The sequence below is a fragment of the Hibiscus syriacus genome, unplaced genomic scaffold (genome assembly GCF_006381635.1).
Source record: "Hibiscus syriacus cultivar Baekdansim isolate YM2019G1 unplaced genomic scaffold, ASM638163v2 tig00111128_pilon, whole genome shotgun sequence".
NCBI lineage: Eukaryota > Viridiplantae > Streptophyta > Magnoliopsida > Malvales > Malvaceae > Hibiscus > Hibiscus syriacus.
In genome coordinates, this window is record NW_024062989.1 from 31,583 (window position 1) to 50,994 (window position 19,412).

A 19,412-nucleotide genomic window follows, 5' to 3' on the forward strand; every position below is an offset into this window, starting at 1 on the left:
ATTTGTCACAGTGAATTAAGAATTCGTCACGAACACACAAGTACATGATAAGTTTCATAAAATATATAATTTTTTATTGAAATTTATCACGAGGATATGACAAATTCTAATAAAATAAGTATATTTTATGGAATTTGTATAAGAAACTCGTCATACTCTCGTGACAAATTCTAATAAAAAATTATATTTTATAAAACTCGTCAATCCTCATGCCCTTGTGACGAGCTCCAAATCACTAGAAAATGATAGATCCTTAAATAATTTTCCACCAGCCTTATTTCCCTAATTTTCTTTTACGCCCACAATTTTTTTTTAATTTTGCCCATATTTGGATTAAACATTTCATGAGTTTTGTACAATAGTTTCTGTCCAAGAACATCTAACCTCAATAATGAAAGCAAAAAACCTGTTTAAGTTTGACCAAAATTTCATTCTATCAAATTTCAATATTTGGACATAATTAAAAGAAGAAGAAAAGATTTGAGTATATCAGCTCCGTACATGTTGCGACGTGACAGTTGGGCTCCGGTCGAAGATGGCATGGTCTTCATTCAAGTTTTCTTCTGACCAGTCCTTTGAAGAAGTCAAAACTGTGGCCAAATCAAAGGCAATATTATAGTGAACGAGGAAATCACAAACAGCTTGAAACTGACATGTGAAAGTACATGGAAACTTCTACTGCCAATGAAACCACATGTTTTATATTCGACCAAAACAGAAACAAGGGAATCTAATGCTCTCAGGATGCGGCAAAACAAAGCATATTCTTTTCCAGCTTCTTAAATCGATAATCAAAAGAAAGAAGTAAATAAAATATGTAGTTAAAAGGTTATAATCCTCGGGAGAGAGTATACATGTATTTTTTTATACATTTAACATCATAAGAAGTCTGGATCGTTGATATCATATCCAATGATCTTTTACTTAGCAGATATTGAAGTCAGGAGAGGTTATAAATCGAAACGAACGTCCTAAACTTTCAGTTTGTTATATTACTTGCTTATTTTAGCACTAAAACTTTGAAGCTAAAACGGTCTCTCTGTTTTGATTAATGAGGAATGAGAATAGCACATAGCAGTGTCAATAACTAGGTATCCTCTGAAGTTCTCGCAGAATCCAGTTTTAGAGGAAGCCATTAAAGCTTCAAGGATCCATGCAAATATTTTGTTTTCTATGTGTATGTTCTAGGAGGAGGTCAAATTAGACACTACCTATAAAATAGAGCTGAACCCTGCAATGTATTAATGTTATCTTCATAGGTCTACTTTAGCAAGAAAAACCATGGTAGCTAGATACCTGTTTCCATCGGGATGAAGCTCACACATTTGATTGTCGTCACCAATAGCTAACAAATATCCCGAGGATGTCAAACCCTGCCAAAAAGTAAGCGATAAATACTTTGTACATGTAACTTATAAGACACTCTTCAACTTAGCTTACACACCAAGCTTCCTATGTTTATCACAAGATCATTGGCTATACCCTTTCCACACTAAGAAGATCCACGTGTGTACAAAGGTAAAGACCAGCTCTAGATAAACAAACTGTATATACGAGCATGATCTCTAAAATGAAGATGCTCTTTCATGGCATCGTTTACTATCACCATAAAGATTTGTAAATGAAATTTCACCAAGTAAAATGAAGTCTTGAATAACTCTCTCCAACCATCATTACTAGCAAATATAAATTACAAAGAGAAGAGTGGGAATAAACGTACGTGGTAAGTTTGCAGATATTGAAAATTATTTACTAGAAGAACACGACTATTAAGTCGTGGAAACAGAAACGTTACCATTTCTTCTTTCATGTCTATACCCACAAGTAGACATGGAACCATACCTGAACTGTAACCACATTTTCAACAACGTTGTTCTCATTCTTTTCCTGTACAATAGCTCTTTGCCCACTGTACAGCCAATTCAAAATAAAATCACACACCTATAATAAGAAAGCTTTATAATATACAGGACACAACACAGATGATAGAAAATTTTCACTACAATTAACAATGTTCATAATACAAAGGAGAGAGACAAGCTTAGTTAGGTTGCATCAACTAAGAAAAACATGTTACAAACACTAAAGTTTATAAGAAAAGATCAATATGGAAATACACACACCGGCGCACATGTTGAATAGGCAATTCATGTTCAATTAAATTATTGAGTCAGCTAAATGACACGAAGAAACCTCATCAGACTTATAATGATTTAACAGCTCTGGAAGACTAACAGAACCCAATTTTATTCTCTGGATATGGCAATCCATGAAAACCACTTTCTTGAAGGTTTCTCCATTTTATTTAAAGACATTTAGATTCAAATAAGAACACCATAACATCTGCCAACCTATCCTGGCTTTGATGACCATAGATGAAAACAACGAAAATGTTTGACTTCACATTAATGCAGCCAGGGGCAATTGTTATGTAACATCTCAAACTATGGGTTAGTGACTAAATTGTAAAATTTCAGAATTTGATGATAAAAGTAGAATAGTTGAATAGTTCAATGATTTATTTGGAAATATTTCCTGGAAGTTATTAATAATTAAAGAATGATGAAAGAAATCAATTGATTCATAATATTGAGTAGTAAAGATTGGATGTTACTGTTTACGTGATGAGTGATATTATATGGAATTTTAGAAAGGTCAAACGAAAATGTAGAATAAAAGAGAGAAAAGACAAATAAATTGAGAGTATTTGTTACTGTTTATATGATAAGTGACAGTAGATGAATGTATAAATGGGAAAAGGAAGTTGAAAAGCTAAAAGATTGAAAAGCAAGTTTCTAATAATGACAAGAAAGATTAAGTAAGGAAAGTAACATGAGAACATTAGAAGATATGTTCTTATCAAGAGGCGCAATGAAAATTCGAGGACGAATTTTCTTAAAAGGAGGGGAGATTTGTAACATCCCAAACTATGGGTTAGTGACTAAATTGTAAAATTTCAGAATTTGGTGATAAAAGTAGAATAGTTGAATAGTTCAATGATTTATTTGGAAATATTTTCTGGAAGTTATTAGTAATTATCAAAGGAATTAAAGGACAAAATAATCATTTGACAGGAAAGATATTTTTTCCCTATATATGAATGAATCACGTGGGGAAGGGGGAAGTTATCTTCTTCATTTCTTCTTCTCCATCGTGAACAAGAGAGCAAAGGTAGGATTTCTTAATTTTTGATTATTAGCTGAATTTTAAGTTGGGTTTTGATCATTAGATGATAACTAAGCTTAAGGAAAGCTTAAGTTATCTTAAAATCAAAAGATGAAGAAGTTATGAAAGATTAAAGAATATGGGTTTTTAAGTGAAATTTTGAATAAGAAGGTTTAAATGAATTTGGAGGATGAATTTGACTTGTCATCCATGAAAATAAGAAGTTAGAAGTGTTAGAATTAAGTTTGGATAACATGGAAAATTTGGTATAATTCTTAGCTTTAAGAATTTGGATAAAATATGAGAGATTATAAAGTGTTGGAATAATAGAAATTAGTTAAAGTTGTTATAGATGAGTTTAGTAGCATGATAAGGATATTATACATGAAAATTTGAGTGAAGTATTTATGAATTTCGGGTGAATATAGCCTATCTTGGATAGGTGCATCGATACACTATGAATGAGCACCGATGCACTAAAACAATTTTGAAGGTGCATCGATGCATTAAGAGGTGCATCGATGCATGGAAATTTCGAAGTTATTTTGGGTACCGATGCGTACATAGTGCATCGGTACACTCCTAAAGGAAAAGTGAATTTTTGGTTTATTAAATTAGCTTAAGTTATTACTATCAAGTTATAAGGTTTAGACTTCTGAAAATCGTCTCGAAATTTATGTTATGTAGATATCGAGCCTAAACGAGTTATGGAACAATCGAAGAGTTAGGATTGAATCAAAGCAAGCAAGACTAAGGTGAGTGCAATTTAATTTGTACTTAGGTTATTGAACAAACATTGGCTTGCGATGAGCCAGTGATGGAGTTACTATGGTAAGAAGTAACTTCTAAAATACTATGTGATTATTATGTGTGCATTAGTACATAGAAATTGATGTATGTTATTATATGTGGTATTGATATAAGTGACAAGTTATGTCTGACATGTTATTCTATGTGCTATGTGATATATGTTATATAATATGAGATTAAGTGATGGAACATAGATGATATATATATATATGATGATATAAGAATAAGACATGAATCAAATGATATATATGTTAATGTGAATCCATGCAAAGTGATACGAGCTATGTGACATATGAATATGAATTCATATGAAAAGTGACATGAATTACATGAAAGTAAACTATGTGATTATATGCACATGTGATATGTGATCATAAGAGCGATGATATGAGTACATGAATATATAAAGCAAAAGAAAAATGCCAATGTTATATGATACGAGAGCTATAGGTATAGTTGGCATGTTAAGAGTCGAGGGTCTACGCGGTCTTTCGGGACAATTCTACGTGGTCCTTCGGGACATATATGTAATTCTGTGGAACATGTATGTGGTACTTCGGTACACTTATTTAGTCCATTGTATTATGTATATGGTTCTTAAGGAGTGGTCCTTCGGGACATATGTGATATATGGTCCTTGGGGACATAGTGGTCCTCCAGGACATTTCTACGCGGTCCTTTGGGACAAATATTCAATGCCCCTAGTGGGAATTTATACGAGTTGTGGTGACAGCATTAGTGCACAACCTCAATGTACTCACATACCTTCAGTTCTCAACAGTATACATGGGCTAATAAAGAGATTTAATAAGTATACGAAATATGATATGTATATGTGATTTGTTATATGGAATAGATCACAGGATTTATGTAACGGTGTATTGCTTGGTTAATGCATGATACGTTATGTATAAGATTGTTAATTATAAGGATTAATGATAATGAATATGAAATGTTAAACGTGTTAATCAGGATATATGTGCATGTGGGTATATGTTATATATGATATGATCGTAATAAATGTTCATGCATTTGATATGAATTATATGAGGTTAAGTGTATTTATTTATGAAATGTTTAACGGTTTCCATTATATGTTTATATGCCTCACTAAGTCTATGACTTAACGTGTGATTGTTTCACACATAGGTTTCGAGAAGCGAAAGATTGATAAAAGTTATGCAAGACGGGTCAGTTTCTCCTTTCCAAATATCATATCAGAAAAGAAGTTAATAGTATGTATTTTGTAATAATTATAGTGGTTGGCATGTAATAAAGATTTGAATACGATATGCTCTAATTGGTTTGTAAAATCATATGAATGAGTTTTCTAATGTTTTAAACGTATTTATGTAAATGTAAATGTATAGTAATGAACGGTTAAATTTTTACGAGTTTTATGTACATTTTACGAAAATCACTGTAGCAATGCATCGATGCACTGTTCACGGTACTGTTCATACCGTATTTTACTGCTCATAAAACGTATATTTTCTTAAATTGGTTATAACGAATACAATTCAACAATATATGATCGTATTTTCTTAATATAAATTCAAATGTTTTGAAATTTTATAAGAATATGGTTTTAAAAAGTTAATGTGACATCTCAGATTCGAATTCGGGTCGAGTACAAGTTGGGGTGTTACATGTTAGCAATAAAAAGAGATTGAGGTCAATAAGTTAACACCTAACTTTAATCTTCAAAAAGAAGCAATTATGTGCATAACTGCCACAACCAAAGCCCACTCATACCTAGATCACACTTTAATCATAACAGGTAAGTAACTAAGAGTCTCTTCTCTTAAATTATTAAATCCACAAAGTTCCATAACAGACCAAATGCATATATTGAAAGATGAAAGTGGTAAAAGAGAATTCACCTGTGAAGCCATGTTCTATAGTAAAGTTCCTCAAGAGTTTGAAACCCTGCATGTTATAGCCCCCCCATCCAAAAGTAAACTTGGACTTAATATTGTATTGAAAGCTATGGACTATAATTAATAGATAGCAAAAATAAAACACCACTGTTTTGTCAAAAAAGAAGACCCCTAAACAATTGGTTTCACATTTTAGAAAATTAAAGAAACCTCTTCAGAAAACAAAAAAGGATAAAAGAAAACAGTGGACAGAGTATTGATAACAGAAGACAAACTTTTGGGGCTTACACAAATTTCCTGAAGAGTACATTCTAAATAATGAGCTATCAGAGCATCTAAGGGAGACAGAGGATGTGAATGACGACAGTAATGCATAATTATCGGAGGTAAGAGTCAGGAAGATGAAACTGCTTTATTCGCCAAAGGCAACTCACACAAATTTCAAAGCCTATAATTAAGGAAATAGTAAAAAGAAGAAAAAAAAACCTTTTCTAGCATTTCAGTATGTCAGAAATTTATATAAATAGTTTCAGCATGTATGAAAATTGTACTACATTTATAAGAATGACCAACTCAACAGAGAAAATACTATATAGTAGTTTTACATACCAGGACACTGTAGAGAGCACCAAAAGATTGACTCACCTTGATTTATAAAAATATCATACAGCATCTCAAATTTATTAAAGAAGGCAGCCATGACATCTTCTCTTCTAAATTCATTAGAACTAGCAGAAAGCTCTTTTAATACTGTATTCAAACATGTTGTTGGTTTCTCGTTACCAACATTCAGACCTATACCTGCATGGTCATCAATTGATTTGTAAGCATCATCAGGCACATAAATTGTATAAATAAAATAAGAAAAGCAATATGCTATTGTCAATTTTTTTTTATAAGAATAGAGGCCTCGTTAAAAAACATCTTCATGATTAATGGAGCTCGTAAAAAGCTCCTTAATCAGCGGAAGGAGGAAAAGAGCTCCTTCATGCTATTGTCAATTGAACGTTAAGATTCAACAGATCAGCAATATACCCCCCAATGGAGCAAGAATTTGCCATGTTGGAGAAGTAAGGATCCTAATTGAAATGCCTTCAAAGGTGCAAAGGCATAGAAGAACTATTGGGGGTCAAAATCAATGTACTTTTGAAATTATAAGAGAAATTCAAAAATCAGAAATTAACTTTTAAGAAATTTTGAGGGTCACAACAGTCAAGCTTATAAGTAGTCAGTGGTGCAGCTACTTAATCTGGGGATTTAAATTTTAAACAAACAGAGAGAAGTATACATTGTCAGATTGAATTTGCAATATTGTCACCGAAAAGGATTGTGTCTTTTTACCAGAACTAACATTGAACTTCTTTGATTTGTAAGTTGACGTGCAAAGAATGCCTCCAACTTTAAGGCCATTTAAGTACAGATCATTCGGCCACTTGATCCTAACATCAATACAGGGAAATCCCTGAAACCATTTGTGAAGAAGTTGAACTTCAGAATTACACTATAGAATAATTTGAAATATATTCAATGGTGTACAATCTGAATTGTTTAAGTACCAGTGACATAAACCAAAAAGAAAATTAACATTTTCCTAGTTGCAAGTTGCAACACATGATAAGAGCAATTAAAGTTCCATGATTTAGCTTTGACAGGTACTTATAAAAAATAATGGAGTAAATATCCTTCTTTTCCAGCGAAATTAATCTTTTAATTTTATGGACTTGCTCTGCCTACTGGAATGAATTTTAAAGATTCAAACATTAACGATTGTTTTCCATACTCTAAGAAGCTAACCTAGTAATTTCTTTAGCCCAACAATTGGCACAAAGCCGGTACCTCTCCATTGCATTGTAAGAAAAAACATATCCATAAGGGTTAAAATAGAGAAAGAAGAGAGGCTTACATTTCGATCACAAACATCTTTTATAGCCTCTGTCACAGCGAGAGACACCACATATTGCACCAGAGGCACAATTTTTCCATCATCCATTTGTAATGTAAATGAAAACATAAGGCATCCCCTCGGAGACTCCCACGAATTCTTGGACCGACCTGCAAAAAATCTCGAAACATTTTACAAAAACAGAAATTCAAATTTTAATAATCCATAAATAGTATTTACCTCGCCCTTTAAACTGAGTATCAGCTACACAAACTGCACCAACTGGAAGTTCACAAAAATTACTGTTCAAAAACTAAATATTAGACACTATCATTAAAAAATAAATCCATAATTCTAATAAATTCGTTTTTTTTTCAATAGGCAGAAGAATGGTTTGCTTACTGAGAAACGATGTCATGCGTGGAAGGCAAAAACGGAGACCAAATAAGGAACCGACCGAACCGTTCAGTTGAGAGTAAATTAAAAAACAATTGGACATTAAAAGCATCTTCACCAAATCGGGAACTATTAATCTCCGGTTGTAAATGAGTTAAAATTCTACCGGCGTTTGGGAGATTAAGAACGTCGTTGATTTTCAATGATTTGGCAATTTCTGTTTCGGCTGATGATTTTCCGCATAAAAACAGCGCAGAAGGCGAGGCCGTATCCATGGCTGAGGAAGCGACAAAGATAGAAAGGCTTGAAGGAATACGTTTTTGAATGGCAGGGAAAAGGAAGCCAAAGCGGCTGCTTTGTACTAACATCCAGAATCAGCTTCTGGCGAAGTGAAGTCAAAGACGAGTATTTAGTGAAGTTTACTTTTGACGGTTGAGACGAGAGGTTCTCCCGGACGGAGAAAACAATGCAAAGGAGGGGTACATGGTTAGGTTGGGTTAATTTTAGTTTTTATTTTGGGAAAACTACTTAAATGATCATTACTGTTTAAATACTTTTTCTTTTCCTCTACTAACGTTTCAAAAATAATAAATTTATCGATTACTCGATATTAACTGCCGTTATCGTGAGTGAAAGAAAAATGGCGTAATGCATTAACTGTTGATTTGGCACTACTTAACCATTATTTTGACTGATCTTTCTCTTTTATTTCCACACTTTAAAGAAAAAACATTGCTAAAATATAAAGAAGTTTCTTTATTATATATCGCGAGAAAGCAGAGGTGAAAAAAAATTTATATTTTTAAGCTTTCGTGGTTGCCATCTTATACTCTAATGTTGTCGTTGTAAGAGATGGACCTAGGTGGGGTGGGTGAGGCGGTTATCCCTAAAAATATAAAATTACATATATTTTAAATTTTTTATATATTTTTTTATTGAAAATTTATTTTTTTCTACTAAAATTTTATAAGTTCAAGTTCATTCGATTTACATAAAATTCTGCATTCGTCCTTGGTACCTACCATTTTGGTTACTCACCTAAAGTTCGTTGTCGTCCGGGAATAGATATATCATTGCCTTTGCTGCTCTATTCCGATTGTTTCAGATAAAAATACCTAGAAATCCCAAGGATATGGCTTTGTATGCTTGGTTGATCCCTTTCAACTGATCAAAAGCCTTGATTTTTTTTTCCTTTGTTAGTCATGCTATGACAATGAAAAGTAACTTTTCTTCATCTTTTTTCTCGAGGTTACAGTTAAGGATCCAGAAGCAGTTACGAGAGTATGTCAAAATCCTTCACCTATCATTGATGGAAGGCGAGCCAACGAGAGCATGTGATATGTTTGAGCTTGGTAGTGGTATTTCAAATGTTAAAAAAAATCCATTTATATCCTTTCTGAAGAGGTTTTTTTTTCTATATTAGGGAAGCATTTGTATCTCCATTATAAGAGCGGAATTAGAAATTTATGATAACGAGATTAAAATATTTTTTATTTTTAATAAATATAATTTTTTAATTGAGAAGGACACGTAAATTGAAACCACCTGGCTACCATGGTCCCTCAGCTTATATCTAACAACAACCTATCAGTCAATATTCAATTCCTTACTCAGCTTATGGGTGAGTTCACTATTGTGGAAATTGAAATACAATAGCATTTGTTTTATTTTGTTATGTTTTCATCACCATCATTCTCTATTTGTTTACTTTCAGGCATATTGGATATTATACAAAATACAAACAAAGATTATACTACATTGGTTCCTTGACATGGCTTTACCTGTAACAATCCGAATAGAGCAGCGAAGGTAATGGCATATCTATCCCGGGACGACGACGAAACTTTAGGTGAGTAACCAAAACAGTGGCGGCGACGCTAGAGCATAAGATGGAAGCGGTGAAAGATTAGAACCATGGTTTCCTTTTCACCTCTGCTTTCCCGATATAGAATAAAGGAAACCTCTTCTTTATATTTTAGCAATGTTTTTTCTTTAGAGTGTGGAGATGATAAAATGGAGATGGAAGAGAAAAATCAATCAAAATGGTTATCAAACGGTGTCAAGTTAGGAGTTAACATGTCATAGTTTTCTGTCACCAACAATAAAGACTCGATACCAAGTTAGGAGCTAACGTGTCACAATTTTCCGTCACCAATAGTAACAACTGTTAACATCAAGCGACCAATTTATTATAAATCAATAATATTAGTGACCAATTTGTTACTTTTAAAACTTCAATATGAAAAACAAAATCTTACTAAAACATTAGTAACCAGTTGTGTAGTTTACACTTTTATTTTTCATAATAACTTTAGATTGTAAGATTTATTTTATTTTATTTTATGATTTTAAAATATTAATTGGTTGAAAAATATTTTTCATTTTCTTAATGATACTATGTCCCTCATTTTTTATACACTCTTAACAAAAATATCACTCTGTTGGTCATATTTTAGAATTATAAAACAGGAAGTTTGATGGAAATCTCTTAAGGTCAATGTTTCATCACGGGCACCACAAATGTTAAATTTTTACATATTATTACAAAGAGACCAAAATTAAGCTCAATTTTGGCATCCCACAATCGCAACACTAAAAAAAAATGCTGTGGCAAACAATCACTTTTTCACAAACTCTTACCCTGACTGGCTTAGATTTTGTTGGAGCTGAAAACATAGCTTTGACATTTGAGAGAGCAATTTGCATTGTTGTTCTCGTGATGTTAGTGATTCTGACGTTACCTGTGACATTGGATCTCTGAGTAGCCGAGTGAGCTGAGAGCATAACATCGAAGCATCTTGATTGTTTGAACATGAATTGGCTATAAGTTCAATCAGTTGAAAGCTTTGGTCTTGAGACAAAGATGGTTGGGGAGGGACTGGGGGAACAAGAAAAGGGTGTTGAAGTAGCTCAGGGATCCTCCACCTCTTGTTACGGTCCCATGCAAGACATTTCTTCATGATGTCAAGAAGCCATGGGTTAGAAACCGGTTCATATATGATTGTGTGGTTTGGGTCGGTTATAACTTTGAACTTAGACCAGAAAGTCTTGTAATCCGCAAAAGGTGTCCTCCCATAAACCATTTGATAAAGTATGCACCCAAGGGACCATATATCAGAAGGTCGGCCACATTTTATTGTATTTCCATTTGCATCACTCTCATTGCACATGAATGCCTCAGGCGACATGTAACTCAGAGTTCCCACCTGCATTCATAGTTTTACGAAAGGTTTTGATGTTAATTTCACGAAGTACTTTCTTTGATCAAATGATCAACCACTTAAGAGGAATTGTGAAATTGATGCTCCAGATCATATATGAATACCAGTACCAAAGTGACAATAAATGAAAATGGAAGTGCATTAATTACCATTGTCTTGCATGTAATAATCGATTAAATATCTCCAATTCTTATAAAAAAATACTTGTTTGGCCCATGTATCAAATATAACTTTCATGTTTAGTGAAATACTCTTTTAAAATCAAAATGAATGCAGAATAGTAAATATGAAAAACAAATGCAAAATAGAATGCTGATTGATAAAAGTGATAGGACCATAAATCTAAATTTGATGAGAACAATTGGGTAATGAATACCTGTGAATCCCTTTGGATGTTGGTTGTATCGCTCATTATGGCTTTGGCAATACCGAAATCAATAAGCTTTAGAGAGCCTTTAACAAGAAGAAAATTAGCAGGCTTTAAGTCAGAGTGCACGATACGTTCCTCATGTATAGTGTTGACAGCTTGAAGTATTTGCTGCAAATTGCTCACCAAACTAAAGTGAATATTCAGCTTTTTACATAAAATTAATTATATAAGATGAAGCTAAGACTCATGAATGGTACACAATTTCAAATTAGCTTTAAAATGCTTTTAGAATTAATGCATATAATTAGAAAAGGTTATCAATATCATTAACAAAGACCAACGCATATTCAAAGGGATAGCTTTAAAACCTGCCAATAAAATCGAAGCCAGTTCTCATCTATAGTCTGATTAGAGCTATCCATTTCCTTCCATTTCTGGGATAGCATGTGAGCCAAATCAATTTCTCCGTATTCGAGTACCATGTATATATAGCCATCATCCTTGACTCTTCCATCTTTATTTGACATGCAGCCATTCATCACTTCTCGGAGCAAATTCTTATCTGTCACCTAATATCAAGAAAGACTACCATCAACAAGAAAGCTGACAAGATATAACATCAAAGTTCAAGTCATTTATCATTAAAGAAAAAAAAAGTACAAATGATAATCATTCCTGCCAAACAAGATCTACTTTTACTTGCAAGGGTGCTATAAGAAATTTTTCCTATGGTCACTATGGAACACTTGACCCTATGAGCTATAAAACTTAAAACTTATCTCAGTGGTGACAGACCCCCTCCTGGGGTTCCACCATTATGACTTATGAGAACATAATAAGCAAACAGCATCAATGACCATAAAACTTTCCAAATATTCATAACTGTAGAAAACAAGGCAGATAGGTTCCATAACATATGAAATTAGTCTGCAAAATCAACCACTCAATTTTTCCCACAATATCCCTAGCCACTACACCATATAGTAAAGAGATAAAGTCCCTCACAAGAACATTTTAGTTTAGCATGAAACATTGACCAGCATGATTGTTTAACAGTTTGTGCTGTTGATGCATAAGTTGGAACAATAAAAGGAAAAAGATTTAGTATATCAAAATTTAACCCTACTACAGGTGGAAGGACGTACCTCATAGTCTATTAAGTTGATAATGTTGTTCTTTCCCTTCAACCTGTTTAAATATTCGATTTCCTGACAAAACCCATATGCACTAGCATAGTCACGACCTTTGAGCTTGATTTTCTTGAGTGCATATATTGTACAATCTGATGAAATGACTTTGTGGACCTCACTGCTTCCTCCACTGCCTATCTTTCCAAGCCTTTGATACAGCTTTCCATTAACTTTGAAAAATAAGTCAGGATCATAATTCCGTTTACGAGGTGCTGATGTTCCTTTACTATTTGTAACCTTCCCTTGCTTCTCTGCTTTAGAAGGTTCTAACTTTACATCTGAATTCAAGTCTTTCGATAATGGAGACTGAGATCTTATATTAGGGACACCACCTATAGATTCCTGCCCTTTGATTGACTTATCATTCTAAGAAGAAGAATCTTTTGGAAGTTCATTTCGGGTCACTAAGCTTCCATCTTGCCTTTTGGACAAGTCAAGTTCATTGACCTCCAGTTGGGAATTATTACCAGAAGTAGAAGCCTGAGCTGCTTGATCAGCTAGCATTCTGTTCATTTCCTTCCCTGAAGAAAATTCTTGCTGCAACACATTCCCTTGATTTAGATTTTGATGATTCACATCAAAATCTCCCATGGGTTCTTTTGAGACGTGAGAAACTCCTTCATGGGAACGAGAACAATAAGTTGTCAGGTTAAGCATTGGAGCTGAACTAGAATGGACAGATGTTGTGGTAGCACACGATGACCCCACAACTGAAGATTGAGTGACGGGTTGCCCTAAAAAGTTTCTTAAATGATGTATCTGATCTTGTACAATAGTAGCTCTTTTTGCCAAAGAAGAGACCCCACCATCAGACTTCAAATTGATTTCAGATTCCGGGTTTTGGAAGGGTTGGTGCTTTGACTCATTATTGACAACTGTTGAAGACTCTACTTGATTGACTGCATTCCACTCCATTTCTGTCAAGGCAAGAGAATCCAAATAAGATGATAAATTCTCCAGTCCAGAGGCCATTCCATCATCGGCCCCTGCAGATTTAAAAGGAAGAGAAATGCATCGTAGGGCATAGTGACAAATTCAGAAGCTACTGATAATCAGCTACAATTCAACCATTTCCGTCACAATGGCACATTGTATGGAAGAGAAGAAAACCCCACAAAAAACATAAATTAGCAATTTAAAAGCATTGTAAAACATATTACCCTGGGGAACTGCATTGTGTTCAGGTAAAAACTGAACCTTTTTCTGACCATCGACATTTAGAGACTGTACATCCTGCAAAGGGATCAGATTATTCTCCTTCTTAGCATCAACCACCTTGTGTTGATCTCGATCCACATCAAATGGGTTGAACTTTTCATCAAAGGTTTTGGTAGTAGTTCCCCTGATGGAAGGTGCAGTAATAAATTCATCTTCTTGAGACTCCCCGGCGTTAATTTTCTCCTTGACTAACTGACCATTACTCAACAAAACACAATCCTTAGACTTGTTAGTATCACAACTGACACCCATATTTCTAGAAGCGGCACGCTGGGGAACCACCATTCGTCTTGGCATTATACCTTTCGTCTGTATTGTACCTGGAAACTCCTCAAAAAATCCAACATAAACTTAAATCTAAACCACTCGCATAATAATCTCGTTAGTTAACAAAATTTATCCAATAAATCTTGACAGTCTTAATAGACATAAACAGTAAAATCAATATGAGTAGGAACCTAAATTTCTACTTCCCTTGACTGAATTAAAATAGCTTTGAAGCCCTATGTAGCTAAAGGAAATTACCCAAACAATAGGCAAACAGAAAAAAAAAACTAACAGAAACTAAATTGTAAATATTAACTAAGCAAGAAATAGGGATCTGGTGTAGAAGAACACTAAATTTGAAGAGAGATGAGAGGTGTACCGAGAGATCGATGGCGCTTGAAGGCGGCTTGAACATCACGGATGAAGCCAGGAGGGGACGAAGAGGATGAGATGGAGGATGACGTGTCCTGATTGGGGATCGAGCGCACCAGATTGGAAGATGGTGGGAGCGGAAGCTTAGCCTCCCTTTCCATGGGCGGATCTCAGCGGCATTTCCGGTCTATGGAGGGGAAGTTCCGGTAGAAAGAATGAAGAGATAAGTAAAAGCTCAGAAATGGAGGAAAAAGACTCAGGTTAGGGTTATGGTAGTATTTTCGTTTTCCATGAGAAATGGAAAGAGTGAAAATTTTGTAAGTTTGAATGCCTATTTACCGCTCTCATTAGTATTTTTTTTATTTATTGATTAGATTAAATTAAATTAAATTAAATTAAATATTTCATTGGATGGGCCATTGCTTTCTTCTGGTTCTAGGACGGTTCTGTTCTGTTTTATCCCCTGAGAAACAGCCCAATTACTCTTTTAAACTAGGGCATAAAACATAGGCTTTTTTTCCCAATAGGGCGTTTAGAATAAAAAATTAGGTTTTTACCCATCCTAAATTTTTAATTAGGGATATACAACATAGTATCGAATGAGTAGGTCTCACGTGGACTATTAATTTATTATTTTTAGATAGACTCATCACGTCGAGGTGACGAATCAATTAAAAAAATTATTATTGAAAAAAATTTAAAATTAGAAATTAAAAAAGGGTAACTCGTCACCTCGAGGTGACGAGTTACTTCAAATTCAAAAAACTAGTCGTTTTGTAATCGTTGGTCAATGGGTAGTTGTGTAACGGTCACAATGAAACTCGTCATGTCGAGGTGACGAGTTCGCCCGGGTTAAATTTAAAAAAAATAAATGAATTAAATAATAATAATAATTTTATTAAAATAACATTGTTTACAAACTAATAAAATTTATTTATATTTTCTAATTTCTTGACAATGTCGAGGAGTGATCGAATGATAATGGCACGGGGCTCGTTGAGTATGCAGGGGTCATCAGTCTTGATCATCTGATAAGATGCATATTAGACATATATTATATGATATTTTCCTCATAATTGAATAACTAAAATTGCTTAAATCATGGATTTTGATTATATTTCATATTTTGTGGATTAGGTTGAAGATTTAGATAAAAACAAGTTCAAAATCTAATGATTAACATGATCTTCACAAAATCCCCAAATTAATGAAGAAAAATCATAATTCAAGAAGTTGGCAAGACTAGAAGAGGTTTTCGCATAAGGCGTGGGCACGACTTATTCATCATGAGCTATCGCAGAAGAAGTCTTCAATTAAGGCGTGGGCAAGTCTTCAGTTAAGGCGTGGGCGAGTCTTCAGTTAAGGCGTGGGCGCGCCTTACCAGTATGTACAACCATAAATTAGGGTTACAAATTTACAAGGAAAAAAGAGTTTAATGACGGTTGAGAGACTCTTTTGAATTATTCTTATCTATAGAAAATGATGAAGGCATTTAAAACTCTTATTTTTTGGGATTTTCTTTAAGGGAAACTTCCTTATCTAGAGTAGGAAAATCCTTATAAAATGGGAGCTAGGGCATTAGTTTTACATCAAGTTTTCATTAAGATTTTCTTTTGGTTTTCTTTCAATTATGAGTAGCTAAATACTTTTGTTCCAATTGGACGATAATTGAAGTTTTGGTTCTTCAAGGATTGTGAGATCTAAATAATTTTCATTGTTCTTTTACTTTTTTGCTATTTATATATCTTCTGTTTTATTAAGAATTATTGTCTTGATTGATTGTGCAAAGGATCCGTTTTTTCAATTATCAGGTTGATAAATTGCCATTTAGAACTTTAAATTCATAATTGTTTAAACGTTCTAATACTAGTGGTAAAGTAACATAGTTGATTTTGATTATGTTATGAATGTATATAACCTAGTCTAAATGAATCGAGCTTGTGTATTTGTTGGCTAAAATTGGTGGTCTTTCTAGTGGTTAATACTGTTGGTGGATTAAATCTTAAGCGCTTGTCTAGGGTTGTTCATTGACAAGGAAAATAGTCAAAGAGCTTCTCTTGATTATTGAGAAACTAAGGAGAGACAAGTTGTTAGAGCTTCTCAATAACCATAACCAATTTAGTGAAAAATAGAAGATTTTATCATTGCATCTATGATTAATTCTCTGAACCAATTCTGAAATTATACCTTTAGTTGGATATTTGCTTGATATTGATTTCTCTAAATTCTTAGTTGATTATAATTGCTTTTTCTTTTTATTTTTATCAATTTCAAAACCCCCTTTATTTACTTTAATTTTCATTAAAATAAGTCTACCCAATCCCTGTGTATTCGACCTTGCTTATCGCTACTACAATTTATATTTCTCAAAGCAAGTATTATTATTTGTTGGATTCGACAACCCACCATCATCATCGTCGCTGTATTCATCTTACCGAGGAGGTGTACTTAACACACTCTGAGATCCACTTTCGAAATACGGTGATGAGCTTATGGTATTTGATGTCATCATTGTCGTTACTGAATCGACTTGGAGGCTATGTTATTAATCATATACGATATGATCCCATTCACCCTCACCTGCATGTTCTGTCGAAGATGTTTGAGTGTGTTGCATTGCATCCCATGAACTTCCAGCCCAAGTCGGCTGAGTCTCGGTTGAAGTATGATATGCAGGATAGAAACCGAAACTAGCATGAGATGCATAATAGTAAACTTCAGCTGCAGATGATGAAACAAAAGAAGAAGATGTCGATGACTTTTTCTTGGACTTGGGGAGTTTGGCCTAATTTTGTTCTCATTCTCCCCTCTGTTGTGGTGTCATGAGATATGGTTTCCCGTTTACTTTGTAATTTCAGAGATAGGGAGAATGGTCGAAATCTAGGTATAATGGTGTAATCTGGTAACGCGGGAGGAGCAATAGGTGACTCTAATTCCATAGCTCGATTTGGTAAGCGTGTTTTGCCGACCAATTTTCGGTATGTTTCCTATGCGTATCAATTCTATGGAGTGCGTCCATCTCAACGATTTGAGAATGAATTGATTGGTGAAACGTATATTATCAATAAAAAATTACTCTAGCAGCAGCGTGCTACTTAATAATTAAAAAATATAATAATGGCGTCGCGACACACCATAAATTGGACCCTTCAAAAATTACAGTGGCAATAACGGTAGATCTCGTCATTAGCGTACAGAAGCCAATAAATTTATAAATATTAAATATCAAAGTTGATATATATAAAGTTTAATTTTTAAAAAAATAATAATAAAAGAACAAATATATAACGTATATCGACTGGCATTGTCGATCCTCATTTGTATATCTTTTGTAGTGGCATCCGACAAATTCGTCTTGGTTATTTTATGGCATCATCTAAAATATTTAAAAATAGAAAAGATTAGAAATGGATAAAAAAAGTTAATCAAATTTTAAAAAATGTTAAAAAATTACCTTACAGCAAGAGGAAACTCGATTAGGGCTATTGTAATCGGCGTAAAAAATAGGAACCGAAACCAAAACCAGGATTGTAGCAATATTATACAGCCTTCTACATCGGCTTTTCGACCTCGTTCGATAATTGCAGCCTTGCAAAGCTCCCGATACATAAATGTTAAAATCACTAAGCCCCAATTGGTATTGCGGCACTTAGCGAAGTCATTTAATATTCGAATATACTAAGTGTGTGCCAAATTATCGTATTTATTTAGTAATAATACCCCTCCGATGAGTTGGAGAAGATATACTCGAGACGCAAAAAAAATCTCTTCATCGGCAGAGTTGGCTGTCACTTGGAATTAGGACTCCAACCACGTCATTCATACCCGATATCCATCGATGAACTCGGATGGTGACAACTTTCCAAAACTTCATAGACCAACGTCCTGGGGTCTTAATTGTTCCACCTCACCATGGAGGTTCAATTCACAGAAACACCAAGTTGGTAAGCAACGTCTTCCAAAGTAACCGTTGTTTCACCACTCGAGAAATGAAATGTGTGCGTCTCGGGCCACCAGTGTTTGATCAGAGCCTCAATCAACAGCTGGGTACACCTTGAAGTCACGTACAAATATGGCTGGAAATAGACCAGATTTCTGAAGATATATCAGCATCCGCTTATGCGGATCTCTCAAAATCATCTCGTGCTGATAAATACTCCGTTCTTCTTTCGTCAGGAGTATGATCGACGAAATATGGACGTTTTTAAGTCGCAACATTCTTGCTCGGGAATCTATTTTTCGGGATTTTCACATAAAGTATGATTTTTCACAATTTTTTTTGTAACATCCAAAAATCAGAGTTAGTGACTAAAATGTAAATTTTGGCAACTTTGTGCTCAATTTTGAAATAAGTTAAAAGTTTAGGGATTTAATTGGAGAATTTTGATGATTAGATTCAATAGTAAAGTTTGAAAGTAATAAGGCTTGTTCCGGAACAATCAAAGAATTAGAAACGATCAAGATGAAGATAAAGTGCTAGAATTGATTCGAGTCAAGTGAGGCCAGGTGAGTGCATATTAGATAGTATATGATGTGTAATGGAAATAAGACTTGCGACAAGTTTATTTCCTATAGTATTAGGCATGAATTCATGAATATGAGCATGTGTTTGTTATGAGTATATAAGTTATATATTATTGT

At 34.0% G+C, this 19,412-nt stretch overlaps 1 protein-coding gene and 1 pseudogene across 3 annotated transcripts; both read right to left on the reverse strand.

Moving 5' to 3' along the window:
* Nucleotides 1–409: 409 nt before the first annotated feature.
* LOC120154372 (biotin--protein ligase 2-like) lies at nucleotides 410–8,579 on the reverse strand. Of its 3 annotated transcripts, none has more exons than XM_039166149.1 (9): nucleotides 8,140–8,579; nucleotides 7,978–8,039; nucleotides 7,759–7,907; nucleotides 7,197–7,317; nucleotides 6,465–6,656; nucleotides 5,859–5,904; nucleotides 1,843–1,909; nucleotides 1,297–1,373; nucleotides 410–590 (listed from the first exon to the last, which is right to left on the reverse strand). In XM_039166149.1, exons 1-9 carry the CDS (start codon nucleotides 8,499–8,501, stop codon nucleotides 548–550), a joined length of 1,119 nt encoding a protein of 372 aa, XP_039022080.1. In that variant the 5' UTR covers nucleotides 8,502–8,579; the 3' UTR covers nucleotides 410–547. The 3 variants fall into 3 exon arrangements, with proteins under 3 accessions (XP_039022080.1, XP_039022082.1, XP_039022081.1); XM_039166151.1 differs by having other exon boundaries at nucleotides 414–590; nucleotides 7,978–8,019; nucleotides 8,300–8,579; XM_039166150.1 differs by having other exon boundaries at nucleotides 416–590; nucleotides 6,501–6,656.
* A 2,027-nt stretch (nucleotides 8,580–10,606) lies between these two features.
* Nucleotides 10,607–15,087, reverse strand: LOC120154299 (annotated as a pseudogene).
* Nucleotides 15,088–19,412: the final 4,325 nt, after the last annotated feature.

Bases quoted from the DNA above. Each gene is read 5' to 3' on its own strand.
- LOC120154372 (XM_039166149.1), bottom strand. From the start codon at position 8,501: ATGTTAGTACAAAGCAGCCGCTTTGGCTTCCTTTTCCCTGCCATTCAA. The intron at 7,318-7,758 runs GTAAGCCTCTCT...AAATGGTTTCAG, and splicing joins AAGATGTTTGTGATCGAAAT to GGATTTCCCTGTATTGATGT. The intron at 1,910-5,858 runs GTGAATTCTCTT...TTGGCTGTACAG, and splicing joins TATAGAACATGGCTTCACAG to TGGGCAAAGAGCTATTGTAC.